Here is a 23,550-nt window from a genome sequence, read left to right as displayed (position 1 = left end):
TTTGCAGAAGAGGTCTCTCTGTTGCACATTCTGTGCTGGCTTCATTGTCAATAAGAGCTTTGCACATGAAAGGACCACAAAATTGAGGTCACTCTGGCCTCGGGTTTCAAGCCCACTGCAGCTTTCATCGATCCCAGCTGGAGCAGGCAGCATGCAATGCCCCTGGGAGCCATGACTCCTGTGCTCTGCCTACAGATGACTCTCCTTGACCTTCTGTTTGAGATCGCTATCTTGGCCTGCTCATCCGTGAAGTGGAAATAATGCTACAGGCAGGGAAGGGTGTACTCACACCAGACACTTATGCATCTAATTTTAGGTTAAGATATGAGGTCAGACAGAAAGGATCCTTCATAAGATGATCCACAGTTCATGTCCAATTTAGGTGCCCTGAATCATCTGATGGGGAGGTTTTCTTCTCCCACTGTCAATGTAAGAAGACAAAGCTCCTTATTTTGGCACTTAACCGTCCTAACAAAGAGGCTGTAAATACCTCTCTGTTATTAGAAAAAAAAAAGATTTTGTGTGTTTTGCTGGATCATTACTGCCATCATTTAAATTTTGAGATGCAATGCAAACAGAGTCAGCTGCAAGTGTGCAACAGGGGTCTGCAGCAAATCCCAGGGAAGAGGCCTCTCTGGAAAACACCCCTGCTCCAAGCAAGGGGCGGTCTCCGGGAACTTGGCATTTCTAAAGCAAAACATTGAGGCATCCTGGAGAGGGAGGGAGAGGCCAGCACAGAAGGAAATACCTGGTAGCACCGTCAGCCAAGCAGAGTGATGTGAGAACCCAATAGAATTCCCTGCGAGACAAGTATATTCCCCAGCATCCTCAAAAGTAACATTTCGCAAGTACAGAATCTCTAGCTCCTTATCCGTTGTGTTAACACCTGCCGTCTACGGGGAAAAAAAACACACACATATAGAAAGAGGGAAAACAGAGAATAAGCCACATTCCCAGCAAGTGTGAGGACACCACAGGCAAATTTCAAAAGCAGATTAAGGTGGTTCTTTTTTTTAATTATTATTTTCCAATGGGCCATCTTCCACATTTATTTATTCATTCCCCTCTGCAACCTGTAGTCAAAAGCAAAAAAAAAAAAAAAAAAAAAAAGTTCCCTTCACCAGGTTCTTACTCTGTCCCACTAAAGAAGCATGCAAGCAAAAGCATCCAAATGAAAAATTGCCCTCACAATATGACTGACTTTGGGTTAGTGAGGTGAGTACAGGTGTGGGGAAAGAGAGATGGGAAACGAGGAAAGACAGAAAGAAAGGGGAAAGGAGGGGAGATGTAGTGGGGAAAGATTCAAGTGCTGATCAGAGGAATATACAAACATTATGGTTCATGAGTTCATTGAAAAATATAGAATTCTAGATTTTTTTAGAATTTCTTCAGGGGGCATCTCAAAGCTTTATATTGATTACAAAGACCTTGACAATGCAGTAGAAGTCTGGCTGAAAACCAGAGGGTGCCTGTAAGGAACCTTCCCGCAGTGGCACCAAATAACCCAGCAATCAAACCCTTTAGGCTGGAGTCAAACCCCAGAGCCCATGAGACTTGTTCTCCTCTATAGTTAACGTTTGCTTGCATGAGCCAATGTTGATATTTATTTCTCCATTACTTCTCCAAGGGACAGAACTGATTAATTCAGTTTTGTAGATGAAAAACTCAAACCAGTTTGGTTTTCCAGAGCTTGGAGCATCACAGGTCATTAACATGCAATTCTGTTATCAGCACTCAATTGTAAGGAAAGGAAAGGAAAGGAATAAAAGTATGAAGAGTTGATAGCAAAATCTGACAGTCATTTTATTGTGGGAATTTTTCCATGGCAATTGCTGTATAGGCATTACAGTCTTGTTAAAAAAAAAAATTAGCAAGAAAATAAGATAAAGCCATTCAGCGTCAGTTGACAGGGTATAATACAAAATGAATAGTAATTTTAATCACTAGATTCTTAAAAATGTTATAGCTCATTCTTGCAGTTGCCAGGGCCTTGGGACAGAGTCTGTGGTTTACCTGGTTTTGGTTTGCGAATGTGGAGCCAAAATGGCTTTTCGGCTATGCCTACGAAATTGTTGGCTCTACACAGATATTCTCCTTCATCTTGTTCTGTCACATTGAACAGATTTAGGTTAGCATCGGCTTCAGCGTTTTTACTGATCCAAGACTGCAGGAATAGACAGAAACCTGAACTTCAGTAAACCAAACAATAGCTGCATCGCACCTACATCAGCTAGGATTGACTGTGCACGGCTGTGCTGACATCCCCAGCTCACCCTGTGGTCAGACACCTAACCCAGGACCTGGGTGGTGAAGAGAAGTTGCCTTTGGCCCCCAACCATGTGCAGGTGAGCTCCCTTCCCTTCACACATGAGATTTCTTTTTGAAATCAGACCAGTTTGCCCCTTCTCCATCTGACAGCAGTAAAAGGCGCTATGGTTTCTCAGTAACTCTGCAGACAGGAGCACCAGAGAAAGGGCTTAAGCAGAGATTTGTGTTTGCAACCCGGCTCAGCAAATACTGTTTCAATTATCAGATTCCAAAATAGAATTTGGAAACAAAATATAAGCAGTGGCGGTCTGAAACTCGCTGCTGACTTTGCCTTTCAGAAATTAGCTGTAATTTTTTCCACTGCTTATAGGAGCCTCTTCTTTACTAAATAAAGTGGTGTATATAAATCAAACAAACTTCAGACTTTTAAGCAAAGGGTTTATTTCTCTTCTTCTGTGCTGCCACAACAGCACACCAGCTTTTTCCCTAAACACTAAACAGTTGTTTTTATTTTGGCTGAAAATGTGTAACTGTTTTAAGTGGCCTCAGAAGAAGCTTCAGTTCTGGAAATGAAAATAAAGCAACTCTCTTCTCTGTTTTGGTCTTACACTCTCCAGCCTGGTCTTGATGCCTTCCATTTCCAAGCCTGATCCTGCCCGTATGACTTGCAGCTCATTAAAACCATCAGGGCAGGCAGCTCTGATAGGTTATTAGGAACTGAACCCAGAGGAGGTACCAGAGAGGAGCCCAGTGTCCGTGTCTGATGACAAACATCACCAGTTTTGACCTGAGCTCATCTCTAAGGTTTACGTGCAAGTCTGTCTGCCCTGACTAGTGGGAAAACGTGCCTGCCTGCTGTTGCTGCCTTGTTTATAATTAAACCGGGCATGTTTCAATGCAGAATGTACAATTTAGCCTTTGACAAAACTTGGGCACAGTGTTGCCAGCCCCCCTCTGTAACTGGAATGCATTTAGTGCTCTTCTGTAAAGAAAAAGGGGTTTTCTTTGATCACAAATTAGCTCAGGCTTTCAGGAACTGATGCAGGTGATGGCTTGATTTTGTCAGGCTGTTTAAAAAATGGTTTGAAAGTACAGCATTCAACTTATCCATCTGGACTTGGATGGGGTTTGACACTCGCCCCCCCCCGCTTTTAGATGTGGGGGGCAGAATTTCCCATGCTGGGCACTTTTCTGTCTCCCTTGCTGCGATGGGGACTGCCATATTCCCCATACTTAAACTGCCCCACAGCAGCTCCTACACTCCACAAAATCTCCTGAAAGCAGGAGGGAAGGGCAGGCTGATAAAAAAAAGCCTTATCTCCCTGCAGGCAGCCCCAGTATGGGGCAGGAGAGAGAAGTTCTGGGGCTGTTCACTGCACCCTTCTCCTGCCAGGATGCTGGAGCATGGCAGCAGCACTGCGTGGCACGAGGGAAACAAGTCCATAAAGCAAACAGACTGGCCCTGAGACGACAGCAAGATCATTTTATCAGATCTTTACTTGTGAAAAAACAAGCACACCACATTTAAAAAGGAAAAGAATAAAAAATCCTTGCAAAGCTGGGCCTGACACAGCTCTGTGGAGGCCCAGTACTGGCGCACAAAAGATGCATCCCAAAATGGAAATGCTCTGTGCCCCAGCACTGATGCCGGCATTAATACAATTCAAAGCATTCCTGATTAACCAGAAGTAGTAAATAGACGTGTGCTGGTCCTATTCAGCAAAAAAACATAAAAACCAAACAAAACTTGTGCTTTCAAGCGCCTGCCTGTGCTCCCCTTCGAGGAATGTGGAGCCTTTGCCGTCCACAGAAGAGAAGGTATTTGGCAATTCTAATTACCTCCCCACCCCAGTGCCGCTCCAACTTAATTTTAAAACACTATTTATACGGACTATTTATATGTTCTTTGCCACGGCAAAATGGGGGCTTGTGCTTGTGACACAAGGCACTGTTCGCAGCCGCCCTGCAAACTTCCAAAAGGTAGCACTTTATCCCACGGGGACCACACACGGAGCTCAGAGACTATATGAGATGGCATGTGACACAACCAGCTTATTCAGAGCTTGGTACAGGGCTGTGAAACCAGGGGGAAATTCAAATATGCATAATTCAAACACATTTGGGGAGGTGGCGAGGAATAAAAAGTTTTCTAAGCTCGCGAGAAGCACATGTTGCCAGTCCTGAAGAACTGTCTCCAACCATTTCTTTCAACCAATCTGTTATTTCAATCTGTGTAATTATTTCCAGGGTCTCTGGCTTTTATTATAATGTATCTGGCTGCATTACAGTTTTTGTAGATACTGTCTGATAAGTGGTGGTTGCTTTTTTTTTAAACTTCACACAAAGAAGAAGAAGGGTGTGTGCAGCAGGATGTGCACAGGGAACATCCCCACACAGGACAGCCTCAGTTTGAAGCTGCAGGGACAAAATCTGGTTTCAGCACGAACTGCAGAGCCAGAAAAGCTACATTTGGCCCTATATATTTTAATAAACACCACTACATGATGCCTTTAACTATTTTTTATTTAAAGTATTTTAGAAGTCAAATGTGCTCCTCACTCCCTATTCCCTACTTTTATATTTACATTGGTTGAGGGGAACCAAAACCTCTGACTTTTTTATGGCTGTAATCTGAAACTTGCCTTTCAAGAAAGCATTTTAGGAAAGTAAAGTCTTAATATGTGCTTTTTGCTCAATTAAAAAAAAGGCTTTTCTGAGCATTGATAATAGCAATGTTCACAAATTTAGTGGCTGGAACAAGATGATGCTGGCTCTCAGGTGCTGGTAGTTCAGCATTATTTGGTATGTGCACAATGCAATATGCTTACTTGGAAAAGGAAGAATGTGTTTTAGTTGGGAGACTTTTGTTTTAATAAACCCTGAAAATACCTCCATTGAAGCTGTAAAAAAAGGGTATTTTTACAATTTTAAGTCAAATGCAATCTGACAGCTCCTTCATTATGCTGCATTTCTCACAGTTGCCTCAGCTCTTTCAACTCTGCTTATCTGTGCCACCACAGTAGTAGTGTTATCTCTGGCAAACAGAAGAATTTGGAATATCGATTCCAGGACATTTTTGCTGTGTCCCCTCCAAAAAGCAGAGTACTCCACTGGGCAGGCTTACAGAAGGACTGCCCTGAGGGTGAGAAGGAGGAACATGTACCAACCTTCAGCACTGTGACATACGGGGTCCCATCGGGTCCATACTTGCTGCCATTGACTTCCACGTGTTTCAGCCACTGGATGTGAGGCTGGGCATCGCTGTAGACCTTGCAGTGAAACTCCACATTGCTCCCTACCACCACAGTCTGGTTGGCAGGGAGCCCTGCTTGCAGGATTGGTCGGTGGGGTGACCTTTCTGAAAAACAGAAAAGAGGAGAAATCCTAATTTACTTATTATTCCTCAGCAAGTATTCTCCTCTGAAACATTCATCTTATAGCTTTTCAGGGGAGATGGTACATCTAGGTTTGTCCCCCAGGGGTGTCCTGATCACTGCTCTACCCAGGGCTTCTCAAGCCAGACAGGGAAGAACCACCAGGCAAGGAAGGAGGTATATCAGCTCTGCCATTCCTTCTCTGGGCGCTCTGCAGACCCACTAAGTAATTTAATTATCACAGAAGTGAGCCCGAATCATTGGCCAAATAGAAGCTTGTTGTTGGTTTTAGAGGACACACAATCCAACACTTTGGGAAAGAAACCAAGCTTCTGCTTCCCACATTCTATCACACAGATATCATCACCTATTCAACATCACCACAGATCTGCTGTTGAGGGCAGACAGTGAAATCTCACCTAACACATCAAGCTGGTAGGTGTGCCTGATGTTGCCATATTTGTTCTCCACGACACAGGTGTAGTTTCCTCGATCTGATGGCACAACACTCTCCATCACCAGGCTCCACTGCTGGTGTCGCAGCTGGAAGAAAAAAAATCAAACCATCAAGCACCATCATCACCAGACCTTTCGAACCAATGAACAATCACTGAGCTTCCATACACTTGGACCCTAGAGAAGCCTGAACATCACAAGGACCTGTTTACAAGAGTCATTAAAGTCTTAATGAGAAAAGGCATTAAGACCAATGCAAAAATGATGCAACACACTGAGATTTCTATGGGGACTTCTATATCTTTCCACAATAATCACAATAACAAAGCTAGCTGACAGCTGAATGTGGCACCTCTCATTAGAATAACCACTTCAGTAGGCATCTATATTTTATGTATGATCACACAGGATATGTATTACATGTATTTTGATATTCTGATCTGTATTTTAAAATATGGGCGCTATGGAGGCAACAGGTTACGGCATCTGTCTGAAAAGCAACGGGTTTCTCCAAATGAGTTAGTCCCCTAAATTCCCTCCAAAAACCAGGAGCAAACATGTCCAGCCTCAAATCTGATCCCTAGGATGATGCTTGGTCAGCCCTTCTATTTTGGCACTGAGTTTTATACTAGTTGGTTTTCTGGATGTGGCTCATGTCCAGAGCTGATGGTGGTTCAGCAGCAGAAGGGAAAGCACAACCCATGTCTCCACCCTGACCTGCTGACCTGTGATCTCAGCTAGAACATTTGTTTCTAATGATTATAAAGGAAATAATGGATATGGAAAGCAAATCTTGAATTAATACAGAAAGCAACCAACAGTAACAAATATGACTTCAGGGTGCATAGCATATGAAAGCTCTCCAAATCTCTGGATATTAATTTGATGCCTTCTGCCGCCCAAAGCAGAACATTTAACTTTATTTAACATTTTGAAGGTGACCCCAAGGACACAGAAGCAGGAGATTTACAATAATGCTGCACTATAGAATCTCAAGGGCTGATGGAAAAAACAAGGGTGTAATTGCTCCTGAAGATTTCTCGCTGCAGCAGGTGAACTCAAATATGAAGTCATTTAACCTCTTTTGCTACACATAAATTGCATCCACATGCTTTCCGTAGAAGGGCTGAGTTGCAATCAAAGCCAGAACTCTGCAAAGAGCAGATTTAAAACCATAGGACCAGACACCTTAGTTGCAAGATAAGCAAGCAAATGTCACTTTAACAATTTGTAGACCTCTGCAGCCCTGAAAACAGCACTGCTGAGTACCCCATTTTTCAGAGAATGCTGAATATGGCATTTCTTTTGATTTCAGAGTAGTGGTAACAGGAGGTATATCCAAACATTTTGTACAGACATCTCAGCTGTGGCAGATGTGTGGTCAGGTCTGACTGCACCTCTGCCCACCCAGCATGGCACAAATGGAGGAGCTCAATGAAGGAGCAGAACCAACATCTCACCTCTTGTAAAGCAACATCCCCCCTGCTGCATCTGTAACCGTGTGGCAATTACAGAGTAAGAGAAGCTCTAAGAACAGAGAGCCTGGACCCCAAGCCCACAGCTGAACATACCAGATTGTCATGGAAGTTTCAATGCAAATGTGTGGCTGCACAGTAGTTCATTTCCATACTGGCTTGTCTCATAGTTGTGTCTAAAGGCTTCTTTAAATCTGCTTTTCAGCATTGCAAAATGTTTGCATCTGAAACCCCTAGGAGCTACTCCAAGGAAATGGGGCTCCAGACACACGGATGACTCCCTAGTTTGATCTATATTCTAAAACCAGGTCCAAATTAAGTGTTTTACTAAGGATGCACTTTCAAAGACACTTGCAAAGACCTTCTCTTTGTCAAGATTGTGATGTGAACTTTGGACTCTGAATAATGAACCTGGGGGCACAGACTCATGGGGCAGAACTTGTTTGGAAACTTAGTGAGACATTTTTAGTTTTGAAAACTTTTGGCAAAAGATAATAATTCTCATGTTAGGATAGTCACTGCACTTGATAAAACACTAGAAACATGAAGTGACTTAGTGCAGGCATTAATCAAGTGGGTGAGATACTGGAAATCCCTCTGGTTTATTTGGTGTTGTCATTCTTGGCTCCTTGTGAAACAAACATTTGCAGACACACTTGGAACCTCGTGTTTGCCAGACTGGTATGCAAGTCAGTGCAACAGTCTGGGGAAGGGATAATCCTCCATCTCCCCTTCCCCTCAATCTTCCCTTCTAAGGTCATTTAACACACACAGGCTTACGATATTAGAGATTCCAACACGGATTTAACCATTAATGCTCTTTGGGAAATTTCATATGATAAGTCATATGAATTTCTTTTCTTTACCAGTTAAGGATGAACTGTAACAAAACCAGGTTAGCCTGCCCATCATGTTTTCAACACTCACCCTTCTCTCTTGCAGTCTTTACACCAGGCAGTCACATGGGTCTAAATGCCATGTGCAAGGGGCAGATGTGGAAGAGTGGTCAGCTTTCATTTGCTGACAACAGACTTCTCACAATCAACACTTAAACTCTTTCACACACTGAAAACAAATGAGAACATTCCCAGCTCAAGGATTTCTGGGTTAAGACCAGATCTTGAGATGAAGCAAGCCAACCAAACTCTGTCAGATCTGGATCTTGCCCATTCTTTTCAAGCTGCCTAATCCTGTTATGAAGTTAAGTTGTAACAGGGAATTTAAATCTTAAATACATGAGATACCAAGCAAGTTTTCAATCTCCTTTTCTGGTTCAAATCTCAGCTGATATCTATCAGTATATTTATACTGGATAAGATTTACAATAGATTACTTATATCTAACTGTGCCTCATGACCAAAAGCAAGCAAATAAAAGAAGGAAAATTACAGAGAAAGATGTCTTTATATCAGGAATAGGACAAAGAACTACACCTAGACAGATAGAGAGCTTAAACCAATTTTCCTGTAATTGTCCTGACATTGCCTTCAATAGTTCTTTTAAGCATTGACTTGTTGCTGGAAGGTGCCCCCAGAGAAACAAAGCACAGTGATGCCAAAGTCTCACTACTGTGTTTCAATGGATGAAATGTGTCAATTTAAGCTCAAACGCAGATTAAAACTACTGGAAAGTGGGTAGGAGAATTGCTTTCAGCTTTAGATTTTTTTTTTCTGCAGGCATAATTTAGTGCAGCTGATATGACACATTTTAGTAAAAAGCTGTTGGAATGGTGCATGCAAGCCTGAAAACACTTCAGGATGATCCTTACAGCCGGCAATTAGTAAAAGATGCTCGTGCTTTGTGAATGTCATCTGCTGAAGAGCAGTTTACCCACAGGAGTTGCCTCCCCACTTCTTTACACTCAGTGGCTTTTCAGAAGATCCAAACCTGAGCGTGTTCTCAGCCTCATCCAGGCTGGAGCAGGCACAGGACTGAGGAAGGAGCTTTAAAGGCTTCACTGGAGCCATCACAAAAGGCTCTTTCAGGAACAGGTCTGAGCTAACAGGAAAGAAACAGCCCAAAACTGTGGGGAGGGAGGACTTTTTTTGAATCCTTCTCTGGTTTCTGGAGCATAGCATGCTTTACATGCCCAGTCCCCTTTCAAAACACTACGGATGTGGCAGGCATCAGCACACAGCTATTCTGAGTACTGATGAAGGTACCTTCCTACAAGGCACCTTCCTTCCTTAGCAGCAGAGTCCAGGCATATGTCAGGGCTGGCAGAGTGCAGGCAAAATTTGCTGCTCAAGAGTCCTTCCTGCTATGATGATCTTGTTATAATCAGCTGCAGCAGTTTTATTGTCCCCAAATAAAACCAGAAAAAAGAGTCTGACTGTGACCTCAAGGGGATAAAGTAGTAACAGCAGCAGAATCTTAGAAAAGCTGATTTTCCTTTTAAAATCCTGCCATAATTCATCATATAAAGTAGCAGAGACTTCTGGCTAATTAAATAATTTGACTGCAGTGGAGTTTTGTGTCCCTGAGCTCTATCTGTAAACATGAGCCAGAGCATTTTCCAGAACACCTCATGGTAGAAAGGAAGCAGGGAGAAGAAAGCAGCCAAGGAGCAGATGCTATTACTCTGGCTACAAGGGAATCCAACACTTGACCAAGGGTCAGTGATTTATACCACAAGAATGTTAATGACTACCAGCAAGATGATCCAGCTCTTTGGTGAGGTCTTTCCTATACCTTCAAAGGACCCTGAATAGGTTTTCTTTGAGAGCTGGGAGTAGCTATGGCTTGGTCCAACACATCTCAATGCACTGGGCTCATCTCCAGAAATTAGGACAGTGGTTTCTGCTCCTGCTTTTTCATCCCTGTTCACAATGCAACCATAAACCCAGCCCCATTTTTACCTACTCCCTAAATTACCACTATAGACAAACTCAGAGGGAATTAGCCTTTGATCCCAAAGGACAGTAGTCCTTTTTAACACTTTGGTGCCATGCAACTCCTAAGAGTGCAAGAATCACCTTCATTTCTACACGGTCAGGACAGTGCTCTTAAAACTACCCATGTTAATTACTGTGCAATAAAACCTTCTAGTTGGTAGAAATAATAAAAAACTGAGATCCAAAGCAAGACCTTACCTTAATGCCTCCAATCCTGTGCTCCCCTTTGAACTCCTTGCCATTTTTCAGCCAGTAGATGGAAGGAGTTGGGTTTCCTCCCGCCGGACATCGGAAGCGAACGGTGTTGGCGGCGGGAACTGCCAGCAGCTTCTTCTCCATCTTATCTGGCCGGGTCCAGAAGGGGACACCTGAGAAAGGAAAAACCAAGCTGAACAGGCCCCTTTCTGCAGCAGAGGGTATCAGCTGGTGAGCAGATGCACTTGAGGAGTCTTTGGCATGTGCAGATTGACAGTTAAATTGCTACCTGCTGCAGTTAAGATAAATGACACAGAAATGCTTTCCAGCTAAATGACTCTCGTAGACATAGAGAGAGTGTTTGCATTTCAGTTTTGTGATGAAAGGTTCATGACCAGGTTCTTGTCTTGGTAATGCCAGTATAAATCTGAAGTGGCTGCTTTTAAATCAACAAGTGGAGTTATCCCAGATCAGGATGAGAATCTGGCCGCAGCGTGTAAAAAGATACAGATGTACCTTTGGGACATTAGTAGCCAAGAAGCATAAACATCAGAAAGATGTTAGAACTGTAAAAGAATGTTGATGGGCCAATAAGGGAGCAGAGAAAAAGTATGAGTTGAGTGCACTGGAAAATGTTCCTCCTCAGTGAGTACAAATGTAGTGTAGCCTCCTTAAGGGAAGGAAAGAAAAAAACGCCCCAGTGCCAAACTGGTTTATCATGTTTATGTTCTTTAAGTACGAGTGATTTTAGTTTTAAAGATTCATGTTACCTTTGAACAGGGATAAATTTTAAAACACCAGTGTTAGCATGAGATACTTTTTATAATCTGCCTCAAGTACAGTTCCTTGGCTGTGTTACAAACATTACATATTAACTCCAAATTAAGGCAGCAGCAGCGGCAAACTCATTATACTGGGAAGAAAGAAAAAGTTTTTAAAAAAAGCCTCCCAAGCTTTCATTTCTGCTTAAGGAAACACTGCAGAGCTGCACATGCTGTGCTCCCCCTGCCACATCAGGGCTACATCCAGCCCCCCAGATCTGTGCCCCACACCAAAGCCAAAGGAGGATGGGGGCCAGGCAGTGTCTGGGCTGCAAAATAGCAAGAAGGAGGGCAAGGAGTGTAAATGGCATCTCCTCCAGCTGGGTTGGAAAAACTCTCAGACATGGAGCATCAGTTGCACAGGTATGTGCACTTCTGGCCAAGACAAACTGAAGGCACTGGTCCCTCCAGGAACTGCCTTGGAGAACACGATGGCCACCAAAGCTGTTGGGAAAGCCTTGCTGCTGGCTGCTCCTGCAGTGGTGACAATGCTCAGCACACCACCAAACACCACAGCCCCATCTCAGTGCAACTCTGAAGCCCCTGTAATCCCTTCCCCTTAATGACAAGGGTGTAGAAAGTTTTCCCTCTTGTTGCATCCCTTTGAGATGCATGGGAGCTGTTCCCTTTCTCCAGCACTCCTTAGCCCTGATGCATTTGGCTGCATGATAGCCAGCCCACTGCAATTCCAGGTAAGTCAGTGATGGACCCCACCTTGGTACAAGTCCCCAGTGTGCCCCGTGCAGGCTCCCTGCTGCATTCCAGCTCCAAGGATATTGCAGGAAAGTACATACAGCTCAGCCAAGGTAATCCATGCAGCACCCACTGGTTTTTAGCATCTGCCAACACTCTCCTCATGTTTCCCCCTCCTTGCAAAGTCTGTGAGGAATTGGATGTCAGGAGCTCCATCCAGGATGCTCCTCCACGTGCTAGAGACAGCTCTGCTGGGCATGCCTCATGTCCCATCTGCCTTCCCACCTCTGCAGAGGGATGGCTGGATATAGGTGCCTCAGTATCACCATCCCAGGGAGGGAAATCCAGCACTGAGGGTTTACATCTGCCCTCAGCCTGCCTTGCACAACAATGTGATGCCTATCAGAGTCAGCTCCACCACGTATCAGAGGGATCTGTGCTCACCCATCCCGCATACGCCTCATTTTTCAAATAACGAAACTGCTCAAGGCCCTTTTCTTGCCAGGATGGCACCGGATCCAGCAGGAGTATGGCTGGCACAAACATCAGCAAAAGGAGGAATCCCTGCAGTTCCCATGGTCCTGGAAAATCCCAGCTACAAACTTTGCTGTGAATACACATCCAGGAGGCCTGAAGTACTACATGATAAAAATGAGCTAAAATGGGACATCACACAGCCACCTACCATTCCAAATGCTAGAACTGCACAAAAATGGGGAATATTAAAAAAAAAACATTAGGAGAGTGGGTGCAACTGCTAAAGGAAGAACAGGTCTTGATGGTAAAAGGATGATGATGTTATAGCATGAGGGAAGGGAAGAAACCAAGCAAAGACTGGGCAAATCCCCAGGCAGCAGCAGGGGAGAGAACGCAGAGGACACTTGGGGTGGCATTGGAAAGGCTGGAGAGGAGAGGGCTCCAGAAACCATGCTGGGAGATGTCTGGTCCTTGGTTTCTGAAGCCTGGGCCATTTCCTGGCCAAATGCTTCCTTTTGGCAATGCACCCTGATTTTCTGGGGATGTTACAAGAGGTTAACAGGGCTACAGGGGAGAGGTATGGCAAAGGTCAGGAATGGATGGAAAAGTCCCCTTTTGCCACCACCATGGAGGGCAGCCAAATAACCTGCTGTTTGTTGTTTGATTAGCATATCTGCCCACAATAAATCCCATTTTATGGCGTTGGCAACAATTATCCAGGCACTGAGGTGTAATTACATCACATGGTCAGGACCAAGTTCCCCCTTTTGCCTTTTGGGGCTCTTCCCTTTTACACAACATGTACATGTGCTGCAGGGTGACATTTTATCATGTTTTTTTCACTCAAAAGATGAGTTTGAATCTCACAGGAGATCCATCAACCTATTGGCTGCAAATGTTGTCACTGAAGCCAAGGAGGATTTTGCTATCAGACATAAGAGAAGAGCAAGATGGAGCTCAGGAAAGTTTCCAGCTGGGGATATTCTCCACATGGAGCAAAAAGCAGGATTTGCTCCTGCCTCCTGCAATTAGGCAAGACTTCTTCCCTGAGTGCTTTCCCTCATTTGGGTGCTCTTCTGTGAGATTCAGGGCTTGCCAGGGCTGGGCACCCCTGGATCATTGTGCCAAGACTCAAACAGGGCATTGCTCTCAAGTCAAACTGGAACTGGAAGAAAGCGTCTACACATTGAAAACAGTGCCTTTGTTCTCACTTGCAGGAGCAGTGAACAAAACATCCCTGCTTTTGCTTTGCTCTACTCTCAGAGTCCTTTCATTACCACTTTTTAAGGGGCTGAAAATGTTGCTAACTCTTCTTTTCAAGTAAAGCTTGCAAAGCTCCAGAGAGTTTTGGGAGCAGGAAAAGAGGAAGGATGAAAGACAGGAAAATTTTCTAGACCAGCTCTCTCTAAATTAATTACCAGCAATGGTTTTGCATGTGCAGGTGTGAAAAAAATAATAATAAAAAAAAGCGACCAGCAAACATTATCACCAGCCCTTTCCCATCATCAAACACTAAGCCTGACGGTCCGTTTTGTTCGTCAAAGACACCGGCCACCCATCCAACTGGAATGACCAATTAAGAAAAAAACTGAGAGCAATACTTGGAATAATTAATACAGCCAAGCGCTCATTTAGCAATTAGGAGCTGCCACCAAATTCTGTGGCAGACAGAATCAACCCTAATTGTGTAATTTCCCCAGCTGACGCCTCCGAGGACAGAGCCAGATTTAATTGGAGATTATGGGGGCTCTTTGAAGGTGCTGGGGCTGCGCAGCGGGGGCTCCAAACAAACAGACACAAGAGGGGTAGGGAGCACTGGGGCAGAAGAGCAGTGTGTGAAAAGGGAGTTTTGTTTTTGTTTCAGGGCCAGCAAAAACAGCTGTAGAGAACAGAGGTATTAGAAAGCCTCTTTCTGCAAAGGCGGATCATGGTTTGTGACAAGGCTGCAACAAACGAGCTGATTTGAAGCTGCTGAAGTTTCTCCTTATTCTTTTCTGCTGCTCATCCCTAAGAGATGCCCTGTTTCTGTATTGCCCTTCAGAGAGGAAGCTGAGAGTGAGCAGAGCAGGGCACTCCGCATGGAATTTGGTATTTCCAGCCTTTAAGATTAACAGGATTGGCTTCAAACTCATGATGCTACTGGAATCAGCTTTCCAAACTCTCCACTGATATGAGGATGAGAAACTCTGTTGAGTAACACAATTAAGCCAGAAAAGTAACTTATCATCACGAGGGGCCAGGACAAAAGGATTTTATTCAGTGATATGCACTGTGACAACACTCAGTGAGACAATGCAGGATGGATTGCCTCGCTCTAAATATGAAACACTATCAGTTATACTGACTAGATACCTCTAAGGTTCCTTCCAACCCTAACCATCCTATGAGTCTGTGGTATTCTTCTTTTGCATTAAAGCATTTATGGTCTTTCCTCCTCTAACTACTGACCACAGCTGTCTCTGATGCCCAAGCAGGGGCTCATATACCCCATCAGTAGGGTACATTTTTGCCACAGGAGACAGAGGACCTGTGTCTTTGGGCTGTCCACAGAACATGGTACTGGCTACATCCCTACTGCCTGGGATGGCCCTTCAGCCCCTGTTCCTGGAGGAATATCCTGACAGTGGTGATACCAGGGTTAACAACACAGCTCCCCAGACTCAGGAGAGCTCTGAGGGTTAAGTGGAAGATCTGACATCAAAGAAAGCAACATAAAGCACATCCATGTCATGAAATGCTATGAGGTTTCACCAAACTGACACATTAAGGCAATCAACTATTTTTAAAGCAGAGGAGAATCCAAGTTTTTTATAATGAGACCTTTAAGCAAAGCCAGCCTTTACCTTCAGGTCTAAAAACAGAGGTGGCCTCAAAGTCAAGAAGACCCAGAAAACAGGCTATAAATACACGTGGTGAAACGTGTGTTTTCTTTTTCAGTGAAGAAAAATGTCTTTCTGTACCATAAGCCAGCTGATGTTTTGCAATACCTGTTGCTAAGAGATTGAGTTCTCTATAAACCACATTAAAAAATGTACAGAATGATCAGTTGTGCTCATCAGAAACTGCTCTGCAGCAGGAAAAAACCCTGACCAAACCAAACCTTCCCTAAGTCTGTACCATTCTTCAGCAGGGACCAGGAGCCCTGAGCACCTCTGCAAAGGTGCCTGTCAGCTGGCAGGATTTGGCTCCTAATTAGAAGCTATCAGAAAACCACTAACTGCTGTTGATGGGTCTCCTGGCACTGTAACTCACCATTACTGTCCACACACTGCACACGCAGCAGTATTAACTTACTGCAGCAGCAGACCTGTGTGAAAGAGTCCTGCATGTCCAATGCTATGGGCAGGAGAGATTTTCCAGTCGTGTTGAACTTCTGCCAATGTACATAGACGATTGAGAGTTCAAATGCAAGACATTTATTTATTAGAAACACATACACATGGGCAGCTCACTCTGCAGAAGTATAAAGAGCAGAATAAAACACAACACTAACACCCCTGAAGCCTGTAATGATCCTGATTAATGCTGCTGCACTTAAAGAAAGCAGCACTGGGATTGAAATAGATTCACTGTGAAAGCACCAAGCACTGTCCTGGGACTCTCTTTCTCAAAAGAGTGAAAGAAAAAGCCAGTAAAGCCAAAGAGGTTAGTTACTCTCACTTATGGATCAGTAAATTTGGCCCTTGGCAAGTGTACGTTTTGTACTCTGACTCCTGTCAAGATGCTGGTAAGGACCAGAATCAGAATAGTTAAAAGCAAAACAGTCAAGGTTTGAAATGGTATAAAACTGGTGTAACATACAAAATATATATATATAGTAAGGGGGGCTCTCTGGATTTACATAGAAGGAGAATTTTAACTACTCATCTATTCAAATCCTCAGCATCAAGTCTTCAAAATATAGCACTGCTGCTGTAGGATTCCACAGCAGCAATACCCCTCTGGCAGCTGTTTCTAAATTTTTAGATAAATTTCATCATGGTTCCATCCTAAGGTCACTGATTTCAACACAGGGAGAGAGAGCTGTTGTGTGACTACATGAACACCCAGATGAGCTGCAGTGCTTGGGAGCCACAGCTTCTTCAAAGAAAAGGCCTCTGTATCCCAGGAAAACAACTTACCTGTATCTTCTGACTCATCATCATCATCCTCATCATCACCTGATGAAGGGGAATCTGCAAAGAGACAGGAAAGAAGTTAAGGAGGAAGAGGATGGTATGTGGGGACACCACACTGGATGAGGCTGTTGGTGTCACACACTCCAGCAAGGAGGGGACACCCAAGTGATGATTCAGCCTTCCCTGCAGCTCCACCACCCCACCCCCCTGATGCTGCTGGGCCAGGCACAACAGGGACAGGAGCTTTCTCAGCTGGGAGAGAGGTGTCATGAGTTTGCCAGTGCTCTGAAAATATGGTCCAATGTCAAATACTTGTCTCTGTGTGAAGTGCTCTCTTCCTCATAAACACGAAAGAAACTCTAAATCAGAAAATTTCTTTTTGCAGAACAAGTTCTCTGACTGATTTTTTTTCTTCCCTCTAGCATTCACTCTGAAGACTTTTTATTTTACCATGTCTCAAAAGTACAGGTCAGCATTCCTAATTCACTTCCCCTGCATTTTTCTTTTAACCCAATATCCCCCTGCAACATCTCCCTTCATCAACTCCTTGTTCGAACACTAAGACCAAAACTTTTGAACTTCTTGCAATCAAACCTCTCTCCACCAATGTTTTGATGGCCACTCCATGAACCCTTTAGTTATACTCCTCCCATAGAGGCATCTCAAGGCTGTAACTCAATACAGGTAAACAGGTGGGAATTTTCCATCTGGATCTCTCCAAAACATACTGAACTGTTTCTTTTAATGTGGTCTAACATTTCACCTTCTCCAAGCTATCCACAATGAAGGCTCAGTCCCTCTTTCCCCTCATCAAGAGACTACTGTAAATGTAAATGCCATTATCAAATAGCAGCCAAGTGTTTGATTTGGTTTACACAGTTCAGTTTAGTACAGTTCAGCATCTGGAAGATTTAGGATCACTGATATTACATAATCTCCAGGCATTTTTCTTTAAATAAAGGCAAAATGCTATTAACCCAGCAGCCTTTATGTTCTGAGACAGTGGTAAAGAACTTGGCCTTAAGCACTAGAAAACAGAAAACATTATGAGTATTGAACATGTGGCCACAAATGTAAAGCACTGCTTTAGATCAAGCCAGGCAGAACATCCTTCATTGCAAGATGCACCTGAGTTTTCTAATGTTTTCCGACCAGCACAGTGAAGGTAAAAATGGAAAAAATAAAAAGGTGGGGAGGGGATAAAAGGAGGGAAAAAGAAGGAAATGTAACAACAAGCAGTTCTTCCCTGCAGAATCTGGAAGGGCCTTCCAGGCATTTTCACCATCCACAGAAGCAACACAGGAAACATTTCCCTGCCTTAGACTGCAGGGGCTCATCGTGTTTTGCACCTTCTCCTTGGCAAAGCCTCAAGGACGACTTTAAGCACGTATCTAACTGCAAATCCACAGTTGAGGTCCTGCTGGCAACAGAACTAGGGAAATGCCATGGGGCTCACTGAAAGTGAAGTGGATGTTTAGGTGTTTTGGCTGATCCAGCAGGTTCACTCAAGTCCTGGCAAAGGCAGAAACTGTGCCAAATCCCCACCAGCATTGACAGAGAAATCAGCACCTTCTCAGCTCTGCTCTCAGATTTGGTTACCCATATATTAACATTATTATAGTTTACTTCTGCTTTCCAAGGAATCCAGCATGACCAGAGGAGTAGAATCAATTTTTAAACTAATTCAGAAACATTTTCACAAGGTTGAGGGAAGTCTTTGGCTTTGCTTGTTTTTAAGATGAGAAGTGCAGCTTAGATTTTAAGACCAAGTATCCCATATTCATAGCTGCTGTTATATTCAGGTTACTAAAACATCACCTTTTTCAAAAGGTGACTAAAAATTATAAGTAATTTGTTTATCATTTACTAAAACAGTAATCCTTTGCAGAAATTGTTGTGTATTGGCAAGAACTGCTCAAAAGGGCTTTAATTATGAATGAAAAGGGACTTAATTTGTTCAGTCACCTGTTTTGTAATGCTTGGGGGTCTTGGGTATTTTGATAGCCTTGTTTGCTGGTACCAGCCTGCAGTCCATGCTCATCACAGGGGTGCTGCTCAGCCACTAAATCCAAAGGCTGTTCTGTGCATAAAATGGTTGCAGAAATGGAGCTTCTGCCAACAGGGTTGGGTATCAGTTTGGGCATGCAGCCTCTGCACAATCCTTTCCAAGTGCTCAGGTTTTAAGGGGACAGTATGTTTCTTTTTGTAAACTAGCAAAACACTCAAGCCCTTCTCTGTCAAGGCAGGAATTTTAAAGAGATCAAATCCTGCTAATAATCAGCCTGGTTCTCAGCCCTTGAATGCCAGCTCCAGCATCAACTTGCTCTGCTTCCAGCACCAAACACTGCCCTGTGCACAGTCAGAGTCACTGCAGAACAGTCAGTTTGTTGCAGACTCAAATCTCTCCAATCTCTGGCTCTGTGTAGGAAAATCCTGATATGCCCCTAGGACCTTGAAGCATCTCTCAAAATGGAACTCGTGTGGATCAGCTATTCCAAACGCACCTAGCCTAGTTTTGCTCACTTAAGAACACAGATCAGAGCAATTCCAGTTTGTTAGTACAGCTTTAAACCAGTTTAATGCAGAGAACAATTCCAGCCCCAAACATCAGATATCCACGTGAACACCTGACCAGATACTTGAGCTAATTGCTGGCATTACCTTAAAGAACTGGGGACACAAACCACAAATCTCTGATCACAATCTCATCTCTGCAGTGCCACGCTGAGCAATCAATACCAATTATGAAGAAATATCTGAGTATATGAGAGGCACCACTATTGCCACACAAAGCAGGGCTTCAAAGTTTAAAACAAGTGCTGCTGACAGCTAAAAAGGAGGCTCCCACATTACCAGCACTTTGGTGGTAATGACAGTGGGCTAATAGAATCAAAGACTCATAATGTTGTCAGAAAGCAGGTTCAGGTTACTCGCTAGTTCTTAAGCTGTTATTAGCTATTATTAGTGAAGAGGAAAAATACAGGGGCTTAAATTTTTCAAAAGCAGAGGATTATCAGTCCTTCCACTATTAAAAACAATTTCTCACTTTACAAACTTTTGGGGCTGGCAGCTGTTTCATTTGAGCATGTAACCAGCTGCCCTCTCCTGCCTCCCTGCTGCCCCTTGAACTCAAAAGCATTTTCATGTCACTTAGGAAAAAAAAGAGAGAGTAACATTTCTAACAACCTGCAGTTCACTGGATAGTTCCAATAATCGTACCTAGTTAAAGAAAGCCTTTCAAGGGCCAAATACTTCTTTAACCATTTAATTGATATGACCTTGAAGCATTCACAGCAATCTCCAGTAAGGTTCAATAAAAAGCAGATGTTGCTGAAGGCTTGGTGAAACAAGCTTTTATTCTCAGGTTGGTTTTCTCTCACACAAAAATCCTATTGCTAAAGAAAGCTCTTTATAGAGTGGATGTGATTCACAATCACAGACATCTCTGTGTTTGGTTTCCAGACAGAGACTTTTAGTTTTTGAAGGAACTCAACTTTTGGAAAAAGGACCTGCTGCTCAAGGATTCTTGAAAAACCTCCAACACTACAAGGGCAAATTAAGTTTTTAAAACCTGAGATCCACAAGGGGCTAATTCTCCTGAAAATTCAGGCTTTTAACCTGTGATCATCAGGACGGTTTTTATCTGCTCACATAGATGAGTATCCATCTACCAATGCATCAGCCTGAAATCATGAAAATGACCTTTGTATTGGTGGTTAACAACAGATTTTTCTGGCACTCTGTGTTTAGTGATCTGGGCTTGGACAGCTTGTAGCTGTTCTGTTCTATCATCCTCATCACAAAAAATATGGCCAAGCAAATGACAGCATGTGCTTTTGCTAACACAGCACTTGTTTACAATGTATGAATCCCAGCAAGTAACTTTGATGAAGGACATATTTTGGATATACACAGTTTACAGATAAGCTACCTCTAAAATAAGCTAGCAACTTGTGATAACTGTGATAGAGGGCAGAGATTTACCAGCCACAACAGAGAAACAGTTTTTCAGGAACTTCCAGCTTTTACGTGCAATTTTGCCACTGATTTGTCACATAACATGGAAAACATCATTTAACCCCTGCGAGCCACAGTTCACTCACTCCCAAAAGACTTCAAAGGCACATGTAGCACTGCATCTATTTGAGTGTTAAGGGGGATCTGAGGTTTGATCTGACTAGCACCCTTTCTAAGTCTCTCCCAGTATTAACATCAAGCTTCAACATTTGGTATGGACACGCAAGCATTCTTCAATTGGTTTGTTTTGCCAGTCTAATCACTGTCAGGAGTTACCAGGGAGGTGCAGACTTTCCAAGGACAGACAAACACCACAAACCACCAGTTGTGCTGAACATGTGAAAGGGCAAAATTAAAAAAAAAAAAAAAAAAAAGCACAGAACCATCTGTATTTCTGCACATACCTGTAACTCTGACTGTAAAATTTCCCAGGACCTCGTTGGAATGCCTTGGCTTGCAACTGTACAGCCCCGAGTCATCATATGACACATTGATTATCTTCAACAGTTTTTGTCCAATATGAGTTCTGTTGGTAGGTGCAATTCCAATACCGTCTTTAAACCAGAAAACAGACACAGAAGAGCCTTGGGTGTTACAGGAAAGTTCAATGGTATCTCCATTTCCAAACACCAACTCTTCCAAAAAGGCGGTCTCGCTCGTCAAGTATTCTGCAAAGGGAGAAAGAAATGGAGATGAATAAATAAGAGCAGGTGTGAGAGACAGAAAGGGCATTTAAAAAAGAAACATATCTTGTATTTGTGCCCAGATCTTCCCCTTGCCTGCCACAGGCAGGTAGCTGTGCAAAGACAGTCAGGTCTCTGGCTGATCTGCAAGGATGGCTTTGACCCTGTAGCAACCCAAACACGTACAACCCCACCAGATGCATCACAACAAACAGCACAGACCTCTAGAAGGGCCACTGCAACACCCAGTCCTGCAGGTGAGGGGGTGATCTGGCAGAAATAAGTGTGTGCTGGCAAGTTCACAGCTCAGTCTCTGGACCTCCTTTTGTTTATTCCTGTGAGTCTGTCCACAAACCCAGCAAGGACAGGATATAAGGAGCAGAACCAAGGATAAACTAAATTTCTTATGTGACTGAGTGACTCAAAGGCAACATCTGTGGGCTGAAGAAAACAGGACAGAAGATGCAGGCTGGAATAGCTAAAATAAATGAAACCATCACTAGCTTCCTGCTGAAGTTATTCTGTGTGCAACAAAAGTGAAGAACCAAAGACATATTCATAGATTATGACTTCACTGTGAAATGAGTAAGTACAGCAGCTCCAAACACCTGAGGATGTAGCATTGGCTCCAGGCTGCTCTTTTGCCTTGAGGTAAAAGAGCTGGAGCAGGCTATAAGAGCAAAACGTATTCCTTTTCTCTTCTTGTCATGCATATTTTTATTCTTGTATAAATGTAAAGATTTAAAATATAAAAATGTTGCAGTCAATAGCCTTGCAGGGTAGAAAGGAAGGAGTTTAGGAGCCTGAAAAGGTGGTATTTCATGGGAGGTATTGTCTCACAGGAGGCAAAGCCCACACTCATTGGGATTACAAAGAACCTTTCCTCATACCATGGCAGCAATTCCAACTCAAATATTTTATGGTTTGGCCAGAATGTTCTGGTGTGCATACAGTCAAAGCTTTAGGGTTTTGGGTTTTTTTCCCTTTTAATAAAATTTTACCCTGAAAGCATATTCTTTTAGTCAATCAAAAAAGAAGACTGAGCTCCGTGCAGAATCTCCTCGTTAGCAGACCAGCACTCACTGCTACATTTGAGTGTTCACCCATGGTCTCTTCCCAACAGGGATATATCTCTGGGGAAAATATGGTCAAGAAATATTCTGGTTTAACTGTTCAAGATTCTTCTTCCTTCTAGATTATGAGGATTTTTTCACTGGTACAAACTTTGGCTTCAAATTACCAAGGCCTGTGGCCAGCTTTGCACTTGCAAGACTGAGTACTGGTCTAATTCTGATGGAACTTCTTGCTAATTTAATCTACTGGAAAACAAACCCCACGCAACTGTACAACCCCTCCATACAAAGCACAGTTCTACCAAAGCTGTTTGCCAAATGATCAAGACTTGTATATTTTGGCTTTTGTATTATAAACCTACTGAACAGGAACAAGCCCAGACTAAGCACAGGCCAAACTGTACTGGTTAGCCATTTAAAAGGAAATGACTCTTTTTTGAAAACCATAATGAACCTGGGGTTAATGACAAAGTAAGAAAGAATTTTTATAAAACATATACAGGGAATGCTGGAATGAAGAGAAAAGTAAGACTCAGCAGATGGACTGGGGTCTCAAGCTTCTTCTGCGGAATGAAGCAGCATCTCTTGTTTCTGACAACTTTATTTTGGCATCTCTACCCTCAATCTCTCCAGCAGACATTGTGATGCAAAGTTTGGTTGTAGTGACTTTATTCCTATGGACTGGGAATAATCTCAGGAAAGATGTAGCAGTGAGTTAAAAAGGAGAACACTACTAAATGGTCTTAATCTCATTTCTGTTAACTGTTTTTCAAACTTTTGTTTTTATACTTATGGCTTAAAAAACAAACAGGACCCAAACTGACAATCTCCACAAAGTATTTAAATGGGCACTCAAATGCTTTTAAGCACTTTGCCAACTGTGACCTTGGAGAACCAATTTTTACTCTCCTTCCTTATATAGCTTTCAAGTACAAAGATAAATCTGAAGGCAGAGACAGTCTCATTTCCATGCTTAAAACAGCAGGAGTTCAAAGCAGGGAACCAA

The 23,550-nt window shown here is 43.2% G+C and overlaps 1 protein-coding gene across 6 annotated transcripts in view; it reads right to left on the bottom strand.

Moving 5' to 3' along the window:
• The window catches only part of FGFR3 (fibroblast growth factor receptor 3), a 55,538-nt gene that overhangs the window by 12,785 nt on the left and 19,203 nt on the right, over positions 1-23,550 (bottom strand). For 3 of the 6 annotated variants that reach the window (XM_083861113.1, XM_083861114.1, XM_083861116.1), the window contains exons 2-7: positions 21,193-21,456; positions 16,775-16,828; positions 10,666-10,835; positions 6,062-6,185; positions 5,436-5,626; positions 2,014-2,164 (exon numbers count right to left, since the gene is read on the bottom strand). In XM_083861113.1, coding sequence (XP_083717239.1) covers positions 2,014-2,164; positions 5,436-5,626; positions 6,062-6,185; positions 10,666-10,835; positions 16,775-16,828; positions 21,193-21,456 — 954 coding nt within the window. Of the gene's footprint in view, positions 1-748; positions 894-2,013; positions 2,165-5,435; positions 5,627-6,061; positions 6,186-10,665; positions 10,836-16,774; positions 16,829-21,192; positions 21,457-23,550 lie in introns of all 6 variants that reach the window. The other 3 variants (XM_083861115.1, XM_083861117.1, XM_083861118.1) reach the window with 1 other exon arrangement.

Source organism: Zosterops lateralis (assembly GCF_965231275.1).
Source record: "Zosterops lateralis genome assembly, chromosome: 5".
NCBI lineage: Eukaryota > Metazoa > Chordata > Aves > Passeriformes > Zosteropidae > Zosterops > Zosterops lateralis.
The sequence above is the reverse complement of the archived record's forward strand: the minus strand, read 5'-3'. Positions and strand labels throughout refer to the sequence as shown.